An 18,291-nucleotide genomic window follows, 5' to 3' on the forward strand; every position below is an offset into this window, starting at 1 on the left:
CATTCAGACATTGTGCCTCATTAAACATGTTAAATACAAAGACTGACTTAACAACAAAAAAACAATACTAGTTTGCTTTTTTTAATTAAAACAATGTAACATTTATTAAAGGTCAATGACCTCAACCAACCCTTATAACATATTTCTCAGGGCAGCCATTACTGTGTTAGGTTTCCTGCTGCACAAACACTGCAGTGTAGGTTAAAAGCTTAACTTGGAAAGTGCTTCCAATAACAAAAAGTTAAGAGGAAAAAAGTGACAAATCCTGAAAAATGTAATGAAGTGTCATCAAGTTAAACTCAAAATGATTTGCACTTGGAGGGAAATATAATTGAAATCCGTTGTTCATGCATACTTTGTGATTTTTTGTGTGAAATAAACACAATTCACTTATTTCATTTTAAATGACTGATGTCTGTTTGATAGAAACATTTCTGTTACTTGCTATTCTCTCTGTTTTCGTTCTTCTTCTCTTGACACTCCTGCCCGGTCCAGCCCAGGTAGCACTGACACAGGAAGTGGTTGTGAAATGCTCTGCCATTGATTTCATTGGGGTTAAAGGTCAAAGCTAGACCTGAGGAGACCATGTGACCAGAGCCGGGGCGTCGCCTGGCACAGCGTCCGTTGCCATGGCAAAGTTGAAAGCCACACCGCTTAGTGTCCGACCTCAAAGATTGGACGAAGGGACCCAAGACAGAGTGCACGTAGTCCCTGAGCAGGGTGCACTGATTCTGGAGAAAGGGGAGGGGTTACACACACACATAAACACACATGCACACATACACACACACACACACACAAAATAAACACATTTCTGCCAAACATTACATACCTTAGATTGGGCAAACTTCAGCTCCCCCCACAGCACCACTCCAGCAGCACCCAGCGCCGCACTCTCCCCCAGCGTGTGCACCAGGTCCATCTGCACACACACACACACGCACACACGCACACACACACACACACACACACACACATACACACACACACACACACACGCACACGCACACGCACACACACACAGTTGGTTTGTGTTTGAATGAGAGTGTGTGATTTTATGAGTTCCAAGTAATCCCACCTTATTAAGAAAAGTGAGAGTGTGTGTGAATGCCAGCCTGGCGTAGGGAAGGACCGGTGTGGCTTGGTTAGTATCGTTGCCATGGCGCCAAACTGACGCCACCCTCAAAGCCTCCAGCAGTCTGTGTCTGAGAGCAGAGGAACGTCCTTCAGTTACCCTCCTTAAAAGGGTTCACCCAAAGACCATATATATATTTCTCATCTTACCATATAGATACAACTAGATTGGGTTTGGTGTGAGTTGAATAGAGACGTTACTTCCTCTCCATCACAATGGAACTAGACGGCACTCGGCTTGTTGTGCTCAAAGTGGCCAAAAATGACATTTGAAAAACTGAAAAGCAATGTGTCTTTCAAAAAATCATGACCAGGTTAGTATGTAAGAACTATTTTCTCTCTACCAAACTGCATAAATCAATAAGTGAATGCAAGTAGATGCAAGCTTCCTTCTGCAAGGTGATTTGGTGAATAATAGTTCCACAGGAAACCAGGTTATGATTTCTGGAAAAAGACATGGGTGTTTAGTTTCTTCTAAAGTATATTTTTCCGCCTTGAGCACCACAAGCCGAGTGCCATCTAGTTCCATTATATTAAACAGAAAGCAGACGATTATATATATCCAAATAGCACAACAGGTAAGAGGAAACATATGGATTTTTGATTTTGGGGTGAACTGTCCTTGAACATCCTGTGTACAAAGCTTTTCGTTTGATTGCAGGTGAATTACAGTTGTTCATAGGTTTTTATGGCTGAAGCGGTGTGAACACTTCTTCATGTCTCTCCGCTCTGTACCTGACCATCAGAGCTGCGTCCGTGGACCCTTCCAGCCATGGAGGCAGGTAGATGCTGGGATACATAGCGGAGGACTGACTCCAGAGCCAGGACAGACGGTCGTTCTGCTCTTCGGTTCCTGCATGGCAGCGTCCTGTGTAGCTTTTATCTAAACACAAGTAAAACACACAAGCTCAGTTTTTATCATCACGATCATGAACTGCAACAATGTATTACAGTGTTTCTCAAACCTGTCTTTTGCTTGTGATTATTATAGCAGGCAGGGAAACCATAAAACCCCCAGAGTCCCTCGGGGCGATGTGTGACCCCCATTCGAAGTGTCTCCCCCATGAACCTCCGAGCGCTCTCCTCAAACGTCTTCGTTGCCAACAATGTCGTTTCTCTCTCTGACAAATCTGGTTTCTCCTGTCTCACCAGCAGCTTGGACTGCCTGCGATACTCCATCTTGGTTCCAAAGTTTCTCTCCCACAATGGCCGCCAGTCTTCCCAGTCGATAACAGCTAACCCGTTGAAGTTTGGCTGCAGAGAGGAGGACATCTGCGACAGCGCCAGGGAGAGGTGAGCCGAGAGGTCGCTGAGCTGAGGGATCCCTCCGTTTACCTTCCCCCCGCCTCGGGAGAGGTAGGGGTATTTCCCCAGGCGGTCGCGGTAGAAGATAGTCATTTTCTAGAAAAGTAAACATTTGACACTGTTAGCTTTTAGTCTCTTTTAGCTTGTTGTTTTGGTTTTATGTCACATTTAGCTACTTAGCCTTAGCATCCTCACCAACCCTTTTTTTACAGCAGCGGGCACACATTTATGTTAACTGCCCTGATAAATTGGCTTAACTGCAAAAATACAACATCCTAACCATCCAGATAATTTCCGTTTAGCATTCAGCAAAAATGGAGCTGAAAGAGGCAAGTGAACAGCTAAAAGCAAAGATGAAAACATCCTCCCCTCTGTCATGAACCTTGGAGTGACCTTCAGTAGCACTTTTAAATTTGACAAGCAGGTCAGCACCGTAGTCAAATCCTGCTTTTTTCAAATAAGACTATTGGCCAAGACCAAGTCGTATTTATCTTTTAAAGACCTAGAAAGGGTTATTAACGCCTTTGTTACCTCGAGGCTGGATTACTGCAACGCTCTGTATGTGGGTATGGACCAGGCGTCAATTAGACACCTGCAGCTAGTGCAGAACGCTGCTGCACGTCTTCTTACTGGCCACAAAAAGCGTGACCACATCACCCCCATTCTGGCCTCACTACACTGGCTTCCAATTCGGCTCAGAATTGATTTTAAAATCCTTTTATTTGTTTTTAAAGCCCTAAATGGGCTGGCTCCTGCCTATATAGCAGAACTCCTCCAGCGCTACACCCCAACCAGAGCTTTAAGGTCTGCTGACCAGCTGCTGCTGGTAGTGCCCAAGACCAGGCTCAAAACCCGAGGGCACCGAGCCTTCGCAGCAGCTGGCCCTAGGCTCTGGAACACTCTGCCCCTCCATGTGAGGTCGGCCCAGACCCTAGGGGTTTTTAAATCCTCACTAAAGACTCACTTCTTCTCTCTGGCCTTCTAGTCAGAGCGGAGCATGACTCCTGACTTTTCCCTGTGTTTTTGTTTTTTATATTTCTGTTGTAAATTATTGTCTTTTATTGTGATTGTAGTAATGTGTTTTTATTACATGTACAGCACTTTGGCTCGACCAAAAATCGCTTTTAAATGTGCTATATAAATAAAACCTGATTTGATTTGATTTGATTTGAAAGGCTATATCTTTTAGAGCCCAAATGATATTGAGGGATAATACCCAGCACCCTGCTGCCGTCTGGCAAGAATTGAAATGTTTGTTTGCTCATTAAAAAACATATTTGTATATCACATGCAACCAATTTGTAATATTTAATTCATTTAAAGATCGAACCAATGGGTGAAAAATATATTGCAATAGTCATTTTCAAAAGTACTATGACTGCAAAAGCAGTTATTGTAATAATTACAACCAGAATGTAACAGCAGATCTGACTGTTCCCATTAACCTTATTTATAGCAATGGCAGACACATGTAAATACTAAACACTTCAAATTGAATCCTTTATCTCAAGAATATGTTCAGAGTGGACTGGGGTCAGTAAAGTGGGGTCACCTGTCCCAGGAAGCGCTGCTCTCGGTTCTCCACGATGTCGAAGGCGCTCAAGTCCAGGTGGATGTTGAATCGTGAGTGACACTGAGCTGTGGGCAGGTTCCACACCACAACGAAGGGCCGCTGCCGCAGGATCGAACCTGCTGCTGCAGCAGGCAGGGGGGTGTGGGGGTCTCCATGGGGGGAGGCCGGGGACAGAGGGGTGAGAGAGAAGAGGAGGAGGAAGGGGAGAGGGAGGTGAAGCAGCACCATGGCTGCTCACCCACTGACGGGTCCTTCCTGACAGGAGAGAGATTTCATATGAGGAACGTTTCTGCCCTGGGATCAAGAAGTCATAAATACATACTGTTGATATTGGGCAGCCCATCATAGTTTATTTTTTGTTTAGCTAATTCTAACTCCTTGTAAGATTATATTTGATTAATAATAAACATTAGATGTAATATAGGCGAAGAAAGACAAATGTATACGTTTATAAATCCTCTTTATTACCAGAATTGTGATGAATTACACTCATCAACGTGAAAAAGTGATTTTAATAACGTTTTAGTTCTCTGGCAGTTCAACAAGGCACAATAATCCTCATGTTCAAGATTACAGTTCCACATGAAAACATCAAAAACAGTGAGTGGTTGGTTGGAATAAACCAAAATATGTTCTAAAATATGTTTTACTAAGCTTTCACTCGACCTTTGTCACAATCCATATCTTTCAAAAGATTCCCTCAAGAGAAAACGGTTACATTCAGTAGATATTTAAACTCATTAAAAGCATCCAGAATGTATTCATATGGAAATCTTAAAAGTGTAATTGCTGGAAACCAGATGTCTCCTACTTCCCAGAGAATTAACTCTCAGTTTATGTGACCTCAAGTCTCGACCTCACAGCTCTGTAAGGTCGCCTTTTGGACACTGACTGGCCGGTAAACTAGTGTGATGCTATAACAGATATCCTAAAGACCCAGTGACAAATCAAGGGAAATCCAATCTGAATGGTTTGATGAAGATGTTCATATTTCACAGTCTGTGGGTTGGTAGGCAGGCACTCTATACAAACAAACCCACAAGCATTTTGATGAGCATTTTAAAAACAAGCACCTTCATGATCTTCAGTTTCAAAATATCCCAAAATCATTTCTCTCTCTGAATTGTTCTATACCCTGTCTTCTTCCATTACTTGTTGTGTGTCTGAGAGACCATTAATAGTGAGTGAGCTTTTTGAAAGTGTATATATGTTTCTATTGATGTGTGCACATATACACAAACACGTGTGAATGAATGCAGCGGAGTGTGTTTCCAGCAGTATCTGAGTGTGTGTTCGTCAAATGTCTTTGAGCATCCAGTAGATAGGAACTCCTTTAGCGTCTCTGTAGGGAGTTTCAGTCAGAGTCTGAACTACAAGCTGCCCTGCAGACTGAGGGGGGGGAGGTGGGGGGGGAGGTATGGATGAAGGTGGTGGTGGACAAGGTGGAGGAGGTATGGAAGGAGGTGGTGGAGGACAAGGAGGTATGGAAGGAGGTGGTGGAGGACAAGGAGGTATGGAAGGAGGTGGTGGAGGACAAGGAGGTATGGAAGGAGGTGGCGGAGGACAAGGAGGTATGGAAGGAGGTGGTGGAGGAGGAGGAGGAGGAGGAGGAGGAGGAGGAGGAGGTGACCCCACAACACAAGCACTGTGTGGTACACGAGCCTCCATCTTTGTCCGTGTTTGCTCTTGTGTGTTCGTCTCTTGACCCGGCATTCTGGAGAACCTCAAGAGCGTCTCCATGGGAACAAAGGCAGTCATGGCGCCTGCGTTCTGCACGGGCGTAGTCAGCACGTACCCCAGGTGGGCGTAGAAGTGCTGCTTATCGTGGGTGGTCAGGTACAGGCGCTTGAACCCTCTGCTGTTGGCGTAGCGCTCCGTCTCCTCCATCAGAGTGCGGCCGTAGCCCCGCCCCCGCTCCGCCCTGGACACCACCACTGACTCCAGGAAGAGGCTGCTGCTCCGACCCACCACCCGGGACAGCCGGGCGTGGCCCAGCAGCCGCTCGGCCCCTCTGTGGCCCCGCAGGAGAACCAGGCACACGGGGAACTCTGCGCAGGACTTCTGGAGGGAGTGGACCCGGGCCGCCTGGCTCCTCCGCCACTCGGAGTTCACCAGGTCAGCGCAGGACCCCAGCAGGTCCGGGCGCCGGTGGATCGGAACCGCCTGGATCTTCTCAGAGAGCTGCGTCTCTTTATCTTCTCCATCCAGGGGGGAGATCTCGCAGACTTTCCCAACAGAGTGTGTCGGACAGTCCGGTTCAGACCTGTGGTGATCAGGGTTGAACTAAAGTCAGTCTGCATTTAACTCCTACTGCTTAATGTCAAACACAGATGTTAGGAAATGGTTGCAACATGCAGTTCTTCCATGGTGTGGTTGGTCTGATTACATCACAGTATTTTTTTACACAACAGGAAGTTGAGTTGAGATTGTTGTCTTGTCAAATCTGACAGATGAACGAGACGTTTTGGATAATCATCCAGTGTTCTGAACGTGCTGCTGTAAGAGGAGACACATGACACAGCAGGATCAAACTAGAGTGTTGATCTCCCGCAGATCCCACCCAACGCTCCCTGTTTCCACTGCAACCTTTACTGCCCTTCAGTTTCTGTAATAGACTGCTACAGTAAGCCTTGCTCATGGACACTGAGGACAGGGTGAGTGTTCAGGAGAGAGACGTTGACTATGAAGAGCAATGAGAGCGATGTTCAGTCACAAAACCACGCAAAACAGCTCTAGAGTAGGGCTGTAAAAAACTATTCATGTCATTATAGAATAATCTGACAACATTAATCGAGTAAATTAATTACTCGATTAATGTTGGGAAGTACAATTTCAAAACATAGTAACAAAATGACCCATCATTTTTGAAAAAGGTCATTTTGAAATTGCTTGTGCTGTCCAACCAACCGTTCAAACCCCGAAAGACGTTCAGTCTAATTATATAGCGACTAAAAAACACAAATAAGTATGGTTTCATTTAAGAAATACTTCAATAATTAATCAATTCAATCAAGTTAGTGTTTCTGCTCTACATGCCTTTCTGAGGACTTGATTGAATATTTAGGTACATTTAATATCTACTTTAAAAAGTACTGGGTTCATGAGAAATAAACACTTGTTGCATCTTGGCAACATGTGTCCTGCACAGTGAGTATCAAAGTTCCCTATGAGCTCACAAACAGCTGACGAGTAAAGCAGAGCCTGGTGCTACAATAAGTTGTAATACAAAATGCTGTTGCCCTTTGAATGTTTTGATATGTTACATTTTCAGAGTTCTGTTATATCTCATGCAGATATGTGTTGTGTGTTTATTGGTTTAATGGAGTCATCCTCCTGTCTCATCAGTCTGAATGAGGAAGTGACTTATATCTTACACATCTCACCACACAGTTTCTTGAGAAGGCTGAAGACATCCATAAAAACTAGTTCCTGATGCATTTACTTATCTGCAAATTATTCAATCAAATATTAGTTCTATGCCTATTTTCTTGTTTTTTTGTACATAAAAAACGACTGTGATGGATTCAAACTGAGCCTTCCTATATTGAAGTTATTAGACCACGATGTTAAAAGTATGCTTGAAGCACAAAGTGACACAACACAATGTAGGATATATAGCTGTGTGTAGCCATTGAAGTCACTTTGTTTGAAAAAGTGGTGGGGACACTTTTTCAGATAAAAAAACACCTCTGCATTAAGCGCCCCCCGCCCGCCAACAATACATACGCTTACAATACATACGCTTACAATACATACGCTTACAATACTTCATTTGACAACTAGTGCAGTAACAATGCTACGCTGCTGCATAGCGGGAGCAACAATTGCTTTACTATTCTCTATTAAATTATTACTAATATTAAACAAGTCACAGGTCCAAACTGCACCACTTGGGTTAACAGAAATACACCCAAAAAGGGAAGTGAACAGTCCTCCAGGTTGTACATGTTCTCTGGTGGAAATAAACAAAGTGTACAATTCTTTGTGCACGCTGTTCTCAGAACATTTAAAAAAGAATGATCCTAATGCAAAGTGGTGGGGACATGTCCCCAGCGTCCCCAGGTATTAATATGCCTATGGTGGCAACAGTTAATATCGCTAAGGCCTAAATCACTTGGTTGACTAGTACAATTAATCACTCCTTTAGTAAGTTAAGAGTCTCCAACTAAAGGCCTTAAAATCATCTTAAAGAAGCAGATCACAGAGCTGAGTTAAAAGAGGTGAAGAAACACTGAAGAGTTTCTATATTTTCACAGAGTCCATAAGTGTTTAAATAAGAAACAATACCAAATCAAAAAAGGTTCATCAAAATGGTTAAAATAGTCTGTGTAGTGTTTGAGAAACACAGAATGAAAACCCACCAACAATAAAAAACAAACAAACAAACTCACCGAGAGAGACAAGATGAAGCCGAACACCTGACAGACAGCTTTGAAGCTGGTACTCAACGAAATGTCACTTTCTCACAAAAAAAGGGATGTTGAAAAGATTGAACAGGAAACTGGTCACTGTCTGATAATCACAGCAGGTGATCTCGAGGTTTAAAAAAGAAAAGCACAGCTGTCACTTATAACAGCAATGATGACTTCAGTGTCTGAAGGTGTTGCTGTGAGCAGCTACATTGAATTCAGCCATCACTCATCACAACACGCGGGAGAAAAGACCGTTTGAGCTCTTATGGGCTCTTGAGCAAGTTCCTCACATTCTTATCTTGTAAAGCCAAAAAGAAATCTACAATGGCAAATTTGATATTACTAAAGGTTATTTTTATTGAATGTTCTTTAATATGTTGGCATTGAATGTGGTTTCTGCTTGTCTTTCTTCTCCCTGAGCTTTGTTTTTCCAACATTTAGCTCCAAAGCAACTGGTATGGTATGTTGTGAACATACCACAGGGGTTAGAATAACCCATTCCATTGAGGACGGTAAGAACCTATCATTTATTTTTGACAATTCAGGAAGCCCCACATACGCAGGGCATCAAAAAATTAATTGAAACTCTTAATGTTCCTCTCCACGGAAATCTTTAGTAAAAGGCGAAAGATTTATGCGCTCTGAAGAGAAACAAGAGTGTACTGAAGAACTACGGAGCGAGTAAGGGATCCTGTTCACAGCCACAGCTCCCTCTGTCGCGGTGTGGATACAAGTGTAGAGAATAATGTAGTATGATACTACTAGTAAACATAAGGTAATGATGGAGTTACTACTGAGTTTTTCATTAGTGATTCACGTGTACGTTGGTGTGTGTGAGATCATTGACTTCATCAGAGAGAGAGGTTAGCCGTGATAAGGAGTAGATTCAGGTGTTTTTATTTCACATTATCAGGAAGCCCCACATACGCAGGGCATCAAAAAATTGTTTGAAACTCTTAATGTTCCTCTCCACGGAAATCTTTAGTAAAAGGCGAAAGATTTATGCGCTCTGAAGAGAAACAAGAGTGTACTGAAGAATAAGAGAGCGAGCAAGGGTGGCTGTTCCCAGCCACAGCTCCCTCTGTCACGGTGTGTTCACCATTTCAAAATACATACCTAGATGGTAGTGAATAATTTAGAGTTGTATTGAAACAAAATGTAATGTAGGCTATGCTAAAATCACACTTTTAATCACTACAGTATCCTGTTGAAGGAACTGTGATTATTATAAACTAGGGGAATTTAGCGATCACAATGAAAACGGCCAAGACACATATTGAGCCCAGAAAACGAATGTTATTAAGGGCTGTAAAAATAATAAGCCTGTGTCTAAAATGGACAACATTGTTAGGAGATTTAAACTATACAGCGATTCTGCACTGCGGTCACCTCAGCCGCCTCTCGAGTTTGTTTTTTCAAATCAGCTGCTCTTCATTTTTTTCCTGCTATATTTGACGAGTGATACAAATATGTTTTACCACAAGTTCTTAAGAAAACTGACACTGTTGGACTCGGTACTAGTTTGACTTCTACCAGAAATAAAATGAAGAACTTTGACTGTGTACTTTGTGAGTAATCCTCTGTCAAAGTCCCCTCCATAGTAGGCTACATAATGCATGTTTTTCTGCTATCTTTGATGAATGATAAAAATACAATTTTACCATTTAGTAAGGTAAAAAGCAAAAATGCTTCGCAGACGCTCTTCCGTTTACTTGTTTACTAAAGAAAAACAAATGGACCGTAGATACCCAATTTTTGACCTCATCTGCGCTCTTATTTTGTAAGGTAACTTCCGGTATATGAAAAAACTGTAGTTTTTTTGTTTCTGTTTTCTAGTGATTTTATTTTTTGTTTTGAAAACTAGAAAATGAAAATCATCCCGTTTTTTTAAGTTTAGTAAATCCCTTTTTGACCATGATAAAGAAAAACGCCTTGTATTTCAATTTTGGTTTTTAAATTTTCAAAACGAAAATTAAATATCCAGTCGTTTTTTGAATATCCATTTGTGAAAAGAAAATCCAATGACCAAAACATACACTGACCCTAATGTACACATATTGTAAAAAGAGTAACAACTGGGTTTTTCTATTTCGGAGGTGCATTGCTCCATCAAATACGTGTTGTGTGAGAGCTCATTGAACACATCACAGGGAGAAGGAACTCGAAACACTTTCCGCGTGCAAGAAGAAATAACTTCGTTTCAAGTGTTTTTATTTGACAGTATCAGGAAGCCCCACATACGCAGGGCATCAAAAAATTAGTTGAAACTCTTAATGTTCCTCTCCACGGAAATCTTTAGTAAAAGGCGAAAGATTTATGCGCTCTGAAGAGAAACAAGAGTGTACTGAAGAATAAGAGAGCGAGCAAGGGACCCTCTTCCCAGCCACAGCTCCCTCTGTCACGGTGTGTTCACCATTTCAAAATACATACCTAGATGGTAGTAAATAATTTAGAGTTGTATTGAAACAAAATGTAATTTAATCTAATGTAGTACACGCATTGTAAAAAGAGTAACAACTGGGTTTTTCTATTTCGGAGGTGCATTGCTCCATCAAATACGTGTTGTGTGAGAGGTCATTGAACACATCACAGGGAGAAGGAACTAGAAACACTTTCCGCGTGGAAGGAGTAATCATTTCATTTCAGGTGTTTTTATTTCACAGTATCGGGAAGCCCCACATACGCAGGGCATCAAAAAATTGTTTGAAACTCTTAATGTTCCTCTCCACGGAAATCTTTAGTAAAAGGCGAAAGATTTATGCGCTCTGAAGAGAAACAAGAGTGTACTGAAGGATAAGGGAGCGAACAAGGGTGGCTGTTCCCAGCCACAGCTCCCTCTGTCACGGTGTGTTCACCATTTCAAAATACATACCTAGATGGTAGTGAATAATTTAGAGTTGTATTGAAACAAAATGTAATGTAGGCTATGCTAAAATCACACTTTGAATCACTACAGTATCCTGTTGAAGGAACTGTGATTATTATAAACTAGAGGAATTTAGCGATCACAATGAAAACGGCCAAGACACATATTGAGCCCAGAAAACGAATGTTATTAAGGGCTGTAAAAATAATAAGCCTGTGTCTAAAATGGACAACATTGTTAGGAGACTTAAACTATACAGCGATTCTGCACTGCGGTCACCTCAGCCGCCTCTCGAGTTTGTTTTTTCAAATCAGCTGCTCTTCATTTTTTTCCTGCTATATTTGACGAGTGATACAAATATGTTTTACCACAAGTTCTTAAGAAAACTGACACTGTTGTGGCGCGTTTCCACTACAGCCCGCAGCCCGGTTTAAGAGGGCTGTGACGTCAGCGGCCCGTTTGTGGTTGCGTTTCCACTTGGCCTAGTACCGGCCGGCGGGTCCTAATTCACAGTTTTTCTGGCCTCATAAAATCGTGGGGCCAGGGCCAAAGACAACCGGGCTGAGTTTGTGACGTCAACGCTCTCGGCTGCTGATTGGTCGGAGAGAATCGTCACAATCTGCGCGCGAGATAATCCATTTTTACAAACAGCATTTTTGTTAACAGAGGAGCTACAACAATGGCAAATAAAAGCACACCATGGTCGGTCGAGGAAGTGACGACGTCCATTATATTGCAGATGATAAGGTCCAGCGGGTGCTCGACGGGACAACTCGCAATATCAAAGTCTTTCAGGAGGTCTCTACACAGACACTGGACTCTCCAACGGCGTTACTGGAGTCTGCATGGTACGTTTTTGCTAACGCTCTGTTATTTGCTTGAAAGCTTTGTGTCCCTGCTTTGTGTCCCTATCTGTTCTAAAGCTCACTTCTAACAAATAAGTCTATTTTATCCTTACATTTATGTTCGACAACCCATGCTTTTATGGAGCCCCGAAGGCTAGCTAGGCATATAGCATTAGCGAGAGCTATTGTTTGCTAACACCATATGTGCCATTGTTTACGTTCAGTTTGTCTTTTCTATAGTTGTTGTTGCTATTTATAGTATTGTGCTGCAGTAGTTTGTGGAATTTACAAGTCATGTTTCTGTTCTAGATGATTACATTGGGACTAGCGAGGAGGAACAGTTCCGAACAACGTCCTCTGCATCAACAGCACAAACCGAGGAGGAGGATCTGGCCCTGCAGGAACGGCAACTGGCCCAGCAGAATCAATGCCATGTCTTATCTTATTGCTTGTTGATAAATAATTGCACCCACCAGCGATCACACAGAAAGATGGCATCATCTAGGCGTCCCTCTGCAGTCAGAAATATCATAAACACCATCGTCCACAAAGCACTGTACAGGGGTTTATGGATTTAAGAGAATACTTATCACAGTGAAACCTTTATCATCTGTTGCAATTAAAGCAAATAAGAGAATAAATACTTGGTTAAATAATACATTTTAACTCTTTAGCAGGACAACTCTGCATACTGTTTGAAATTGAGTTTGCTAGCTTGAGGTCCTCCTCTAAAACATAACATTACATAATGGTATTAAGAATACATGATAAATACATGTAGTAAAAATTACTCAATTGTAATACCCTCGTTGTGCTAGACTCAAACACATTGCTTATATATTTCAAAGAGAAGAGAACAAAAGAAAACACCTATACAAAGAGAGCGGTGCACAGCGCTTAATATTTACTTGCACTATATTTCTGTTGATCTGGGTTATTGTGTTGCACTGTTGGAGGAGCCTGTGACCTAAGATGTTCATTGTCATAACTACACTAGCTATGTTCGTATGACAAAATAAAAAACCTTGAACCTTGAGGCTGTGTCTTTCAGACAAACCATCATAATCATATTATTTTATGCTGTGGATACTTTAGCCTCCATCCATGTTAACAATTTTTTACACTTGCATTTATGAATATAGTTCTGTTGTGTTTTACACTTTTGTATTTATGTTTATAGTTTGCTTTGATATTTGCTTAATTTATTAGATTATTATTATTATGGGGGCAGTACTGGTGCTTGAAATTCAAATATTTACTAAATAGTCAATTCTGATAACATTTTTTTGGTTTAAATAATTTGACAAACACATGTATGTGAAAAAGAAAAGATGTATTTATGTTCAATACAATACAATGAATATTTAGGTATTACATTATACATTCTAGGTATTCAGGTAGCGCATCAGACCCTCTCGTATGTCCCTGCCCTCCTCTGCACCGTGTGCCACTGCTACCCCTGGTAGACGTAGGTTTTCCTCAGGCATCCTGAAGTTCTCCACCCACTGAGTGTGTGAAAGATGGAACAATCACATTCCACCACTCGGTAGCTCGGTCGGTAACTTCTGAAATACACAAACAAAAGCATACATATTTTAATACGTAAAAGTGGTAGCTACAATTAATTAAATACTTGAAATACTTTGGTCGTATAGGGAGCGTGAGCCTAAACACATTGCTAGTTAGCGAACGTTAGCTTACCAAGTAGCATTGTAGTTAGTAGTGATTCGAGTCGTCCTGTAGTCTCTGCGGCGTAGGAGGACTGCCCGAACTCTCGCGTCAGCTTCTTCTATACCTCGTCTTGCTATACGTCGCCTCTTTCGAAACAACTCTTGTCTATTTCTTGTGATAATAAACCACACAGCAAAAAACAAGCAAACGATCGCTTTCACATCTTCACATCCTCCATTGTTGTGTCGCATTGAAGATGACGTCACGGCAGTTTTAAGCAGCGTCGCTCCGCCTACACTGCGTTACTATAGATACTACCCCAGTTCCTAAACTGTAATGGAAACGCGCCATAAAGTGAGCTGGTCCTAACGAGGCCAATCGCGGCCCAGCCATACCGAGCGGGGCCGAGCGAGGCCGTGTAGTGGAAACGCGCCATTGGACTCTGTACTAGTTTGACTTCTACCAGAAATAAAATGAAGAACTTTGACTGTGTACTTTGTGAGTAATCCTCTGTCAAAGTCCCCTCCATAGTAGGCTACATAATGCATGTTTTTCTGCTATCTTTGATGAATGATAAAAATACAATTTTACCATTTAGTAAGGTAAAAAGCAAAAATGCTTTGCAGACGCTCTTCCGTTTACTTGTTTAATAAAGAAAAACAAATGGACCGTAGATACACAGATTTTTGACCTCATCTGCGCTCTTATTTTGTAAGGTAACTTCCGGTATATGAAAAAACTGTAGTTTTTTTGTTTCTGTTTTCTAGTGATTTATTTTTTGTTTTGAAAAGTAGAAAATGAAAATCATCCCGTTTTTTTAAATTTAGTAAATCCCTTTTTGACCATGATAAAGAAAAACGCCTTGTATTTCAATTTTGGTTTTTAAATTTTCAAAACGAAAATTAAATATCCAGTCGTTTTTTGAATATCCATTTGTGAAAAGAAAATCCAATGACCAAAACATACACTGACCCTAATGTACACATATTGTAAAAAGAGTAACAACTGGGTTTTTCTATTTCGGAGGTGCATTGCTCCATCAAATACGTGTTGTGTGAGAGCTCATTGAACACATCACAGGGAGAAGGAACTAGAAACACTTTCCGCGTGCAAGAAGAAATAATTTCGTTTCAAGTGTTTTTATTTCACATTATCAGGAAGCCCCACATACGCAGGGCATCAAAAAATTAGTTGAAACTCTTAATGTTCCTCTCCACGGAAATCTTTAGTAAAAGGCGAAAGATTTATGCGCTCTGAAGAGAAACAAGAGTGTACTGAAGAAAAAGAGAGCGAGCAAGGGACCCTCTTCCCAGCCACAGCTCCCTCTGTCGCGGTGTGTTCACCATTTCAAAATACATACCTAGATTGTAGGGAATAACCCAGCATTGAAATAAAACATGGGAACTCAAAAAACGTGTTCTGAGTTTTACGTTATTGTGTTCGTCGTTAACTGCAGGCTATGCATCATAAACGTTAGAGTGCGTAAACATTGGACAGATCACAGGAGACAAACGCACTCGAAGTAGAACAGAGAGAGTCTGTTATCAGTAGATCATTTTTGTTTGACAATTTAGGAAGCCCCACATACGCAGGGCATCAAAAAATTAGTTGAAACTCTTAATGTTCCTCTCCACGGAAATCTTTAGTAAAAGGCGAAAGATTTATGCGCTCTGAAGAGAAACAAGAGTGTACTGAAGAACTACGGAGCGAGTAAGGGATCCTGTTCACAGCCACAGCTCCCTCTGTCGCGGTGTGTTCACCATTTCAAAATACATACCTAGATTGTAGGGAATACATTTGAGTTGTATTGAAACAAAATATAATTTAATCTAATGTACACACATTGTAAAAAGCGTAACAACGGAGTTGTTCGACTTCGGTGGGGCATTGGTCCATCAAATACGTTTTTTGTGAGAGCTCATTGAACACATCACAGGGCGAATGAAATCGAAAGACTTTCCACGTGCGACAAGGAAAAGTATTGTTTCAAATGTTATTATTTCACATTATCAGGAAGCCCCACATACGCAGGGCATCAAAAAATTGTTTGAAACTCTTATTGTTCCTCTCCACGGAAATCTTTAGTAAAAGGCGAAAGATTTATGCGCTCTGAAGAGAAACAAGAGTGTACTGAAGAACCAGTGAGCGAGCAAGGTTCCCTATTCCCCACCACAGCTCCCTCTGTCACGGTGTGGGTACAAGTTTCAGAATACATACCCGGTTGTAGGGAATAACCCAGCATTGAAATAAAACATGGGCACTCAAAAAACGTGTTCTGAGTTTTACGTTATTGATCCACGTGTTCGTCGTTAACTGCAGGCTATGCATCATAAACGTTAGAGTGCGTAAACATTGGACAGATCACAGGAGACAAACGCACTCGAAGTAGAACAGAGAGAGGGTGTTTCTCAATCGCGAGTATGCTTGCTTGGTAGCACATGTCTGCTGAGCATCTTGCTTCAGAAGCGAGTCAAGAATACTTCCTGGCATTCGGAAAACGAAGTGTGGAACATTTAGCAAGTGTGCAGGTGTGCGTCATATGAGAGGCCCCGCCTTACATCTTCCGCCACAGATTTGGGGAAATTGGTCCGTGCGCAAAGCATTGTGGGGATTTTATGACCGCGGAGTCTACTCATGTGCAGCCTCGATATTTCTCCAAACGGAGTACGCCGGGCTCGGTAGATTTCCAAGTATGCTGGAGATTGGAACAGTACTTCGGCGGCACTCGATGACGTAGAATGCTTGAAATAGTGGCTCTGAAGCAGCCAGCTTTACTCGCGATTGAGAAACACCCAGAGTCTCTTATCAGTAGATCATTTTTGTTTGACAATTTAGGAAGCCCCACATACGCAGGGCATCAAAAAATTAGTTGAAACTCTTATTGTTCCTCTCCACGGAAATCTTTAGTAAAAGGCGAAAGATTTATGCGCTCTGAAGAGAAACAAGAGTGTACTGAAGAACGAGAGAGCAAGCACCGTACCCTATTCCCCGCCATAGCTCCCTCTGTCACGGTGTGTCAATAAACATTTAGAAGGAAATACCAACCGCATTGTATCAGAAGGAAAACTAAAGTGTGTTTCGTCTGACTACAGCGTTGCAACGTTTTGAAGGAAATACAAGTGTTTGTATGTTGAACGTTTAAGATATAGGCTATAGCAAGTGCACGCTATGCATTATGGGAACATGGCCCCCACGGTTACGCCCCTACCTTTTCAACATGTTTTACTTAAAAAATGCCATTGCTTACCAATACAAAACATTATGATTGGGCTTTGTTTGAATGAAGCTAATATTTTATAACTTAAGAATAGCTCTCTTTTTTTACACGTTTTCGATAAGAAACTGCTCGCCTGCATCAAACAATCCAAAGATTAAACGCATCAAGATAGTTGTTGCCTTCCGTTCCGTTTAAGCTAGTATGTTCATTTGAAACATGACATTATATTCCTTCTGAACACCGTCTGCTTTTCTTTTGACGAAGTGTCTGCATACTATGAGTAGACCCCAGACCCACTTCTAAATATGGGATAACATGTATCAATATTGCGCTTGATCCATCAGATCTTTGTAACTTCCACTCAGAGTTGTCATACTGTAATCATCTTCCTTTTCAAATGTTTTGCAGTAACCAAACCCACTGTAAACTTGTGACAGTAAACTTAAACATGCGATTCATAAAAGTGAGTAAGACACACACATCTCATACTTATATAGAATATAAAACTATGAAATAATACAAAAATATAGTCGCCTCAACTAAGATGAGAATGTCCTATCTTTGCATGCCCTAGACTAAAATGAATGAAACATAATGTTTGAGGGAAGCCTATAAACATCTTTCATTTGAGATATGAAACCATTTGACCAGTTGGCTGCCGTAGGGGAGAAACAAAACCTATATTTTGGACACAAGTCCTGTTCCCCTCTTCGAACCCACTACCATGTACGGTAAGACTACAGCTACAAACTCACAGGTGGAACTCAGTGCTACATGCTAGCTAGCTCATGAGCTCACTTTCAGCTTTAGGAGTACATGAAGTGACATTTGTTTAAAATTTGGAGTGACCACAAGTTTACTGTTTGTTAGCGAACAATATGCTACATTTGTGTTTGGTTCTCACTACGTTACCTACATCTTTATTCTCGCGGCTCGTCGCCGGGGCTCTCCCTCCCGTGCTCGTGTTTCAGTGACAGCTGATCTGGGGTCGGCGTTGATTCCAGCAACGCGGGAACACAGCAGCTAACAACCATCGATGTGAACTGTTCCACGGTCAGTTTCTAACCGTTAATCCTGCCTCTACTGTAACAGGAGGAAATGTTGCTGCTGCGGAATTGTCTGCCACCTAGTGGATAGGAGTGTTACTACTTAAGACAAAGCTACTACATTGTAATTTACTGGTACTTCAGAGTACAGTACAACAGCCCAGCAGTATTTTAAATGTGTATTACCTCTCCTCATCTCTATCTGAATGATTCAGTTTCACT

The 18,291-nt window shown here is 41.7% G+C and overlaps 2 protein-coding genes and 8 non-coding genes across 11 annotated transcripts; all 10 read right to left on the bottom strand.

Annotated features, from left to right (window-relative positions):
• Nucleotides 1-60: 60 nt before the first annotated feature.
• Nucleotides 61-8,672, bottom strand: hyal3 (hyaluronidase 3). 2 transcript variants are annotated; one of them, XM_034145386.1, is made up of 7 exons: nt 8,404-8,672; nt 3,992-4,267; nt 2,100-2,535; nt 1,870-2,017; nt 1,079-1,205; nt 833-922; nt 61-731 (listed from the first exon to the last, which is right to left on the bottom strand). In XM_034145386.1, exons 2-7 carry the CDS (start codon nt 4,238-4,240, stop codon nt 438-440), a joined length of 1,344 nt encoding a protein of 447 aa, XP_034001277.1. In that variant the 5' UTR covers nt 4,241-4,267; nt 8,404-8,672; the 3' UTR covers nt 61-437. The 2 variants fall into 2 exon arrangements, with proteins under 2 accessions (XP_034001277.1, XP_034001278.1); XM_034145387.1 differs by lacking the exon at nt 3,992-4,267 and having other exon boundaries at nt 8,404-8,671.
• LOC117494462 (N-alpha-acetyltransferase 80) lies at nt 4,456-18,040 on the bottom strand. Its single transcript, XM_034145389.1, has 3 exons — nt 17,940-18,040; nt 5,599-6,275; nt 4,456-5,466 (listed from the first exon to the last, which is right to left on the bottom strand). Coding segments are annotated over exons 1-3 (837 nt in total). The 5' UTR covers nt 17,942-18,040; the 3' UTR covers nt 4,456-5,308.
• On the bottom strand, nt 8,972-9,085 carry LOC117494558. Its single transcript, XR_004557088.1, has one exon. It is a non-coding gene; the product is annotated as a U5 spliceosomal RNA (small nuclear RNA).
• LOC117494554 lies at nt 9,340-9,453 on the bottom strand. Its single transcript, XR_004557085.1, has one exon. It is a non-coding gene; the product is annotated as a U5 spliceosomal RNA (small nuclear RNA).
• On the bottom strand, nt 10,654-10,767 carry LOC117494561. Its single transcript, XR_004557091.1, has one exon. It is a non-coding gene; the product is annotated as a U5 spliceosomal RNA (small nuclear RNA).
• LOC117494556 lies at nt 11,096-11,209 on the bottom strand. The gene has a single exon (XR_004557086.1). It is a non-coding gene; the product is annotated as a U5 spliceosomal RNA (small nuclear RNA).
• Nucleotides 14,966-15,079, bottom strand: LOC117494562. Its single transcript, XR_004557092.1, has one exon. It is a non-coding gene; the product is annotated as a U5 spliceosomal RNA (small nuclear RNA).
• LOC117494563 lies at nt 15,383-15,496 on the bottom strand. The gene has a single exon (XR_004557093.1). It is a non-coding gene; the product is annotated as a U5 spliceosomal RNA (small nuclear RNA).
• On the bottom strand, nt 15,822-15,935 carry LOC117494553. The gene has a single exon (XR_004557084.1). It is a non-coding gene; the product is annotated as a U5 spliceosomal RNA (small nuclear RNA).
• Nucleotides 16,644-16,757, bottom strand: LOC117494557. Its single transcript, XR_004557087.1, has one exon. It is a non-coding gene; the product is annotated as a U5 spliceosomal RNA (small nuclear RNA).
• Nucleotides 18,041-18,291: the final 251 nt, after the last annotated feature.

Source organism: Trematomus bernacchii, unplaced genomic scaffold, assembly GCF_902827165.1.
Source record: "Trematomus bernacchii unplaced genomic scaffold, fTreBer1.1, whole genome shotgun sequence".
NCBI lineage: Eukaryota > Metazoa > Chordata > Actinopteri > Perciformes > Nototheniidae > Trematomus > Trematomus bernacchii.

What these genes read in the sequence shown, in the direction of transcription:
- LOC117494462 (XM_034145389.1), bottom strand. An exon ending in TCCTCCTCCTCCTCCTCCAC is followed by an intron (nt 5,467 to 5,598) that starts CACCTCCTTCCA and finishes CACCTCCTTCCA; the next exon opens with TACCTCCTCCACCTTGTCCA.
- hyal3 (XM_034145386.1), bottom strand. Translation starts at nt 4,240, where the DNA reads ATGGTGCTGCTTCACCTCCCTCTCCCCTTCCTCCTCCTCTTCTCTCTC. An exon ending in TAATCACAAGCAAAAGACAG is followed by an intron (nt 2,018 to 2,099) that starts GTTTGAGAAACA and finishes ACTTGTGTTTAG; the next exon opens with ATAAAAGCTACACAGGACGC. An exon ending in GACGCAGCTCTGATGGTCAG is followed by an intron (nt 1,206 to 1,869) that starts GTACAGAGCGGA and finishes CTCTGCTCTCAG; the next exon opens with ACACAGACTGCTGGAGGCTT.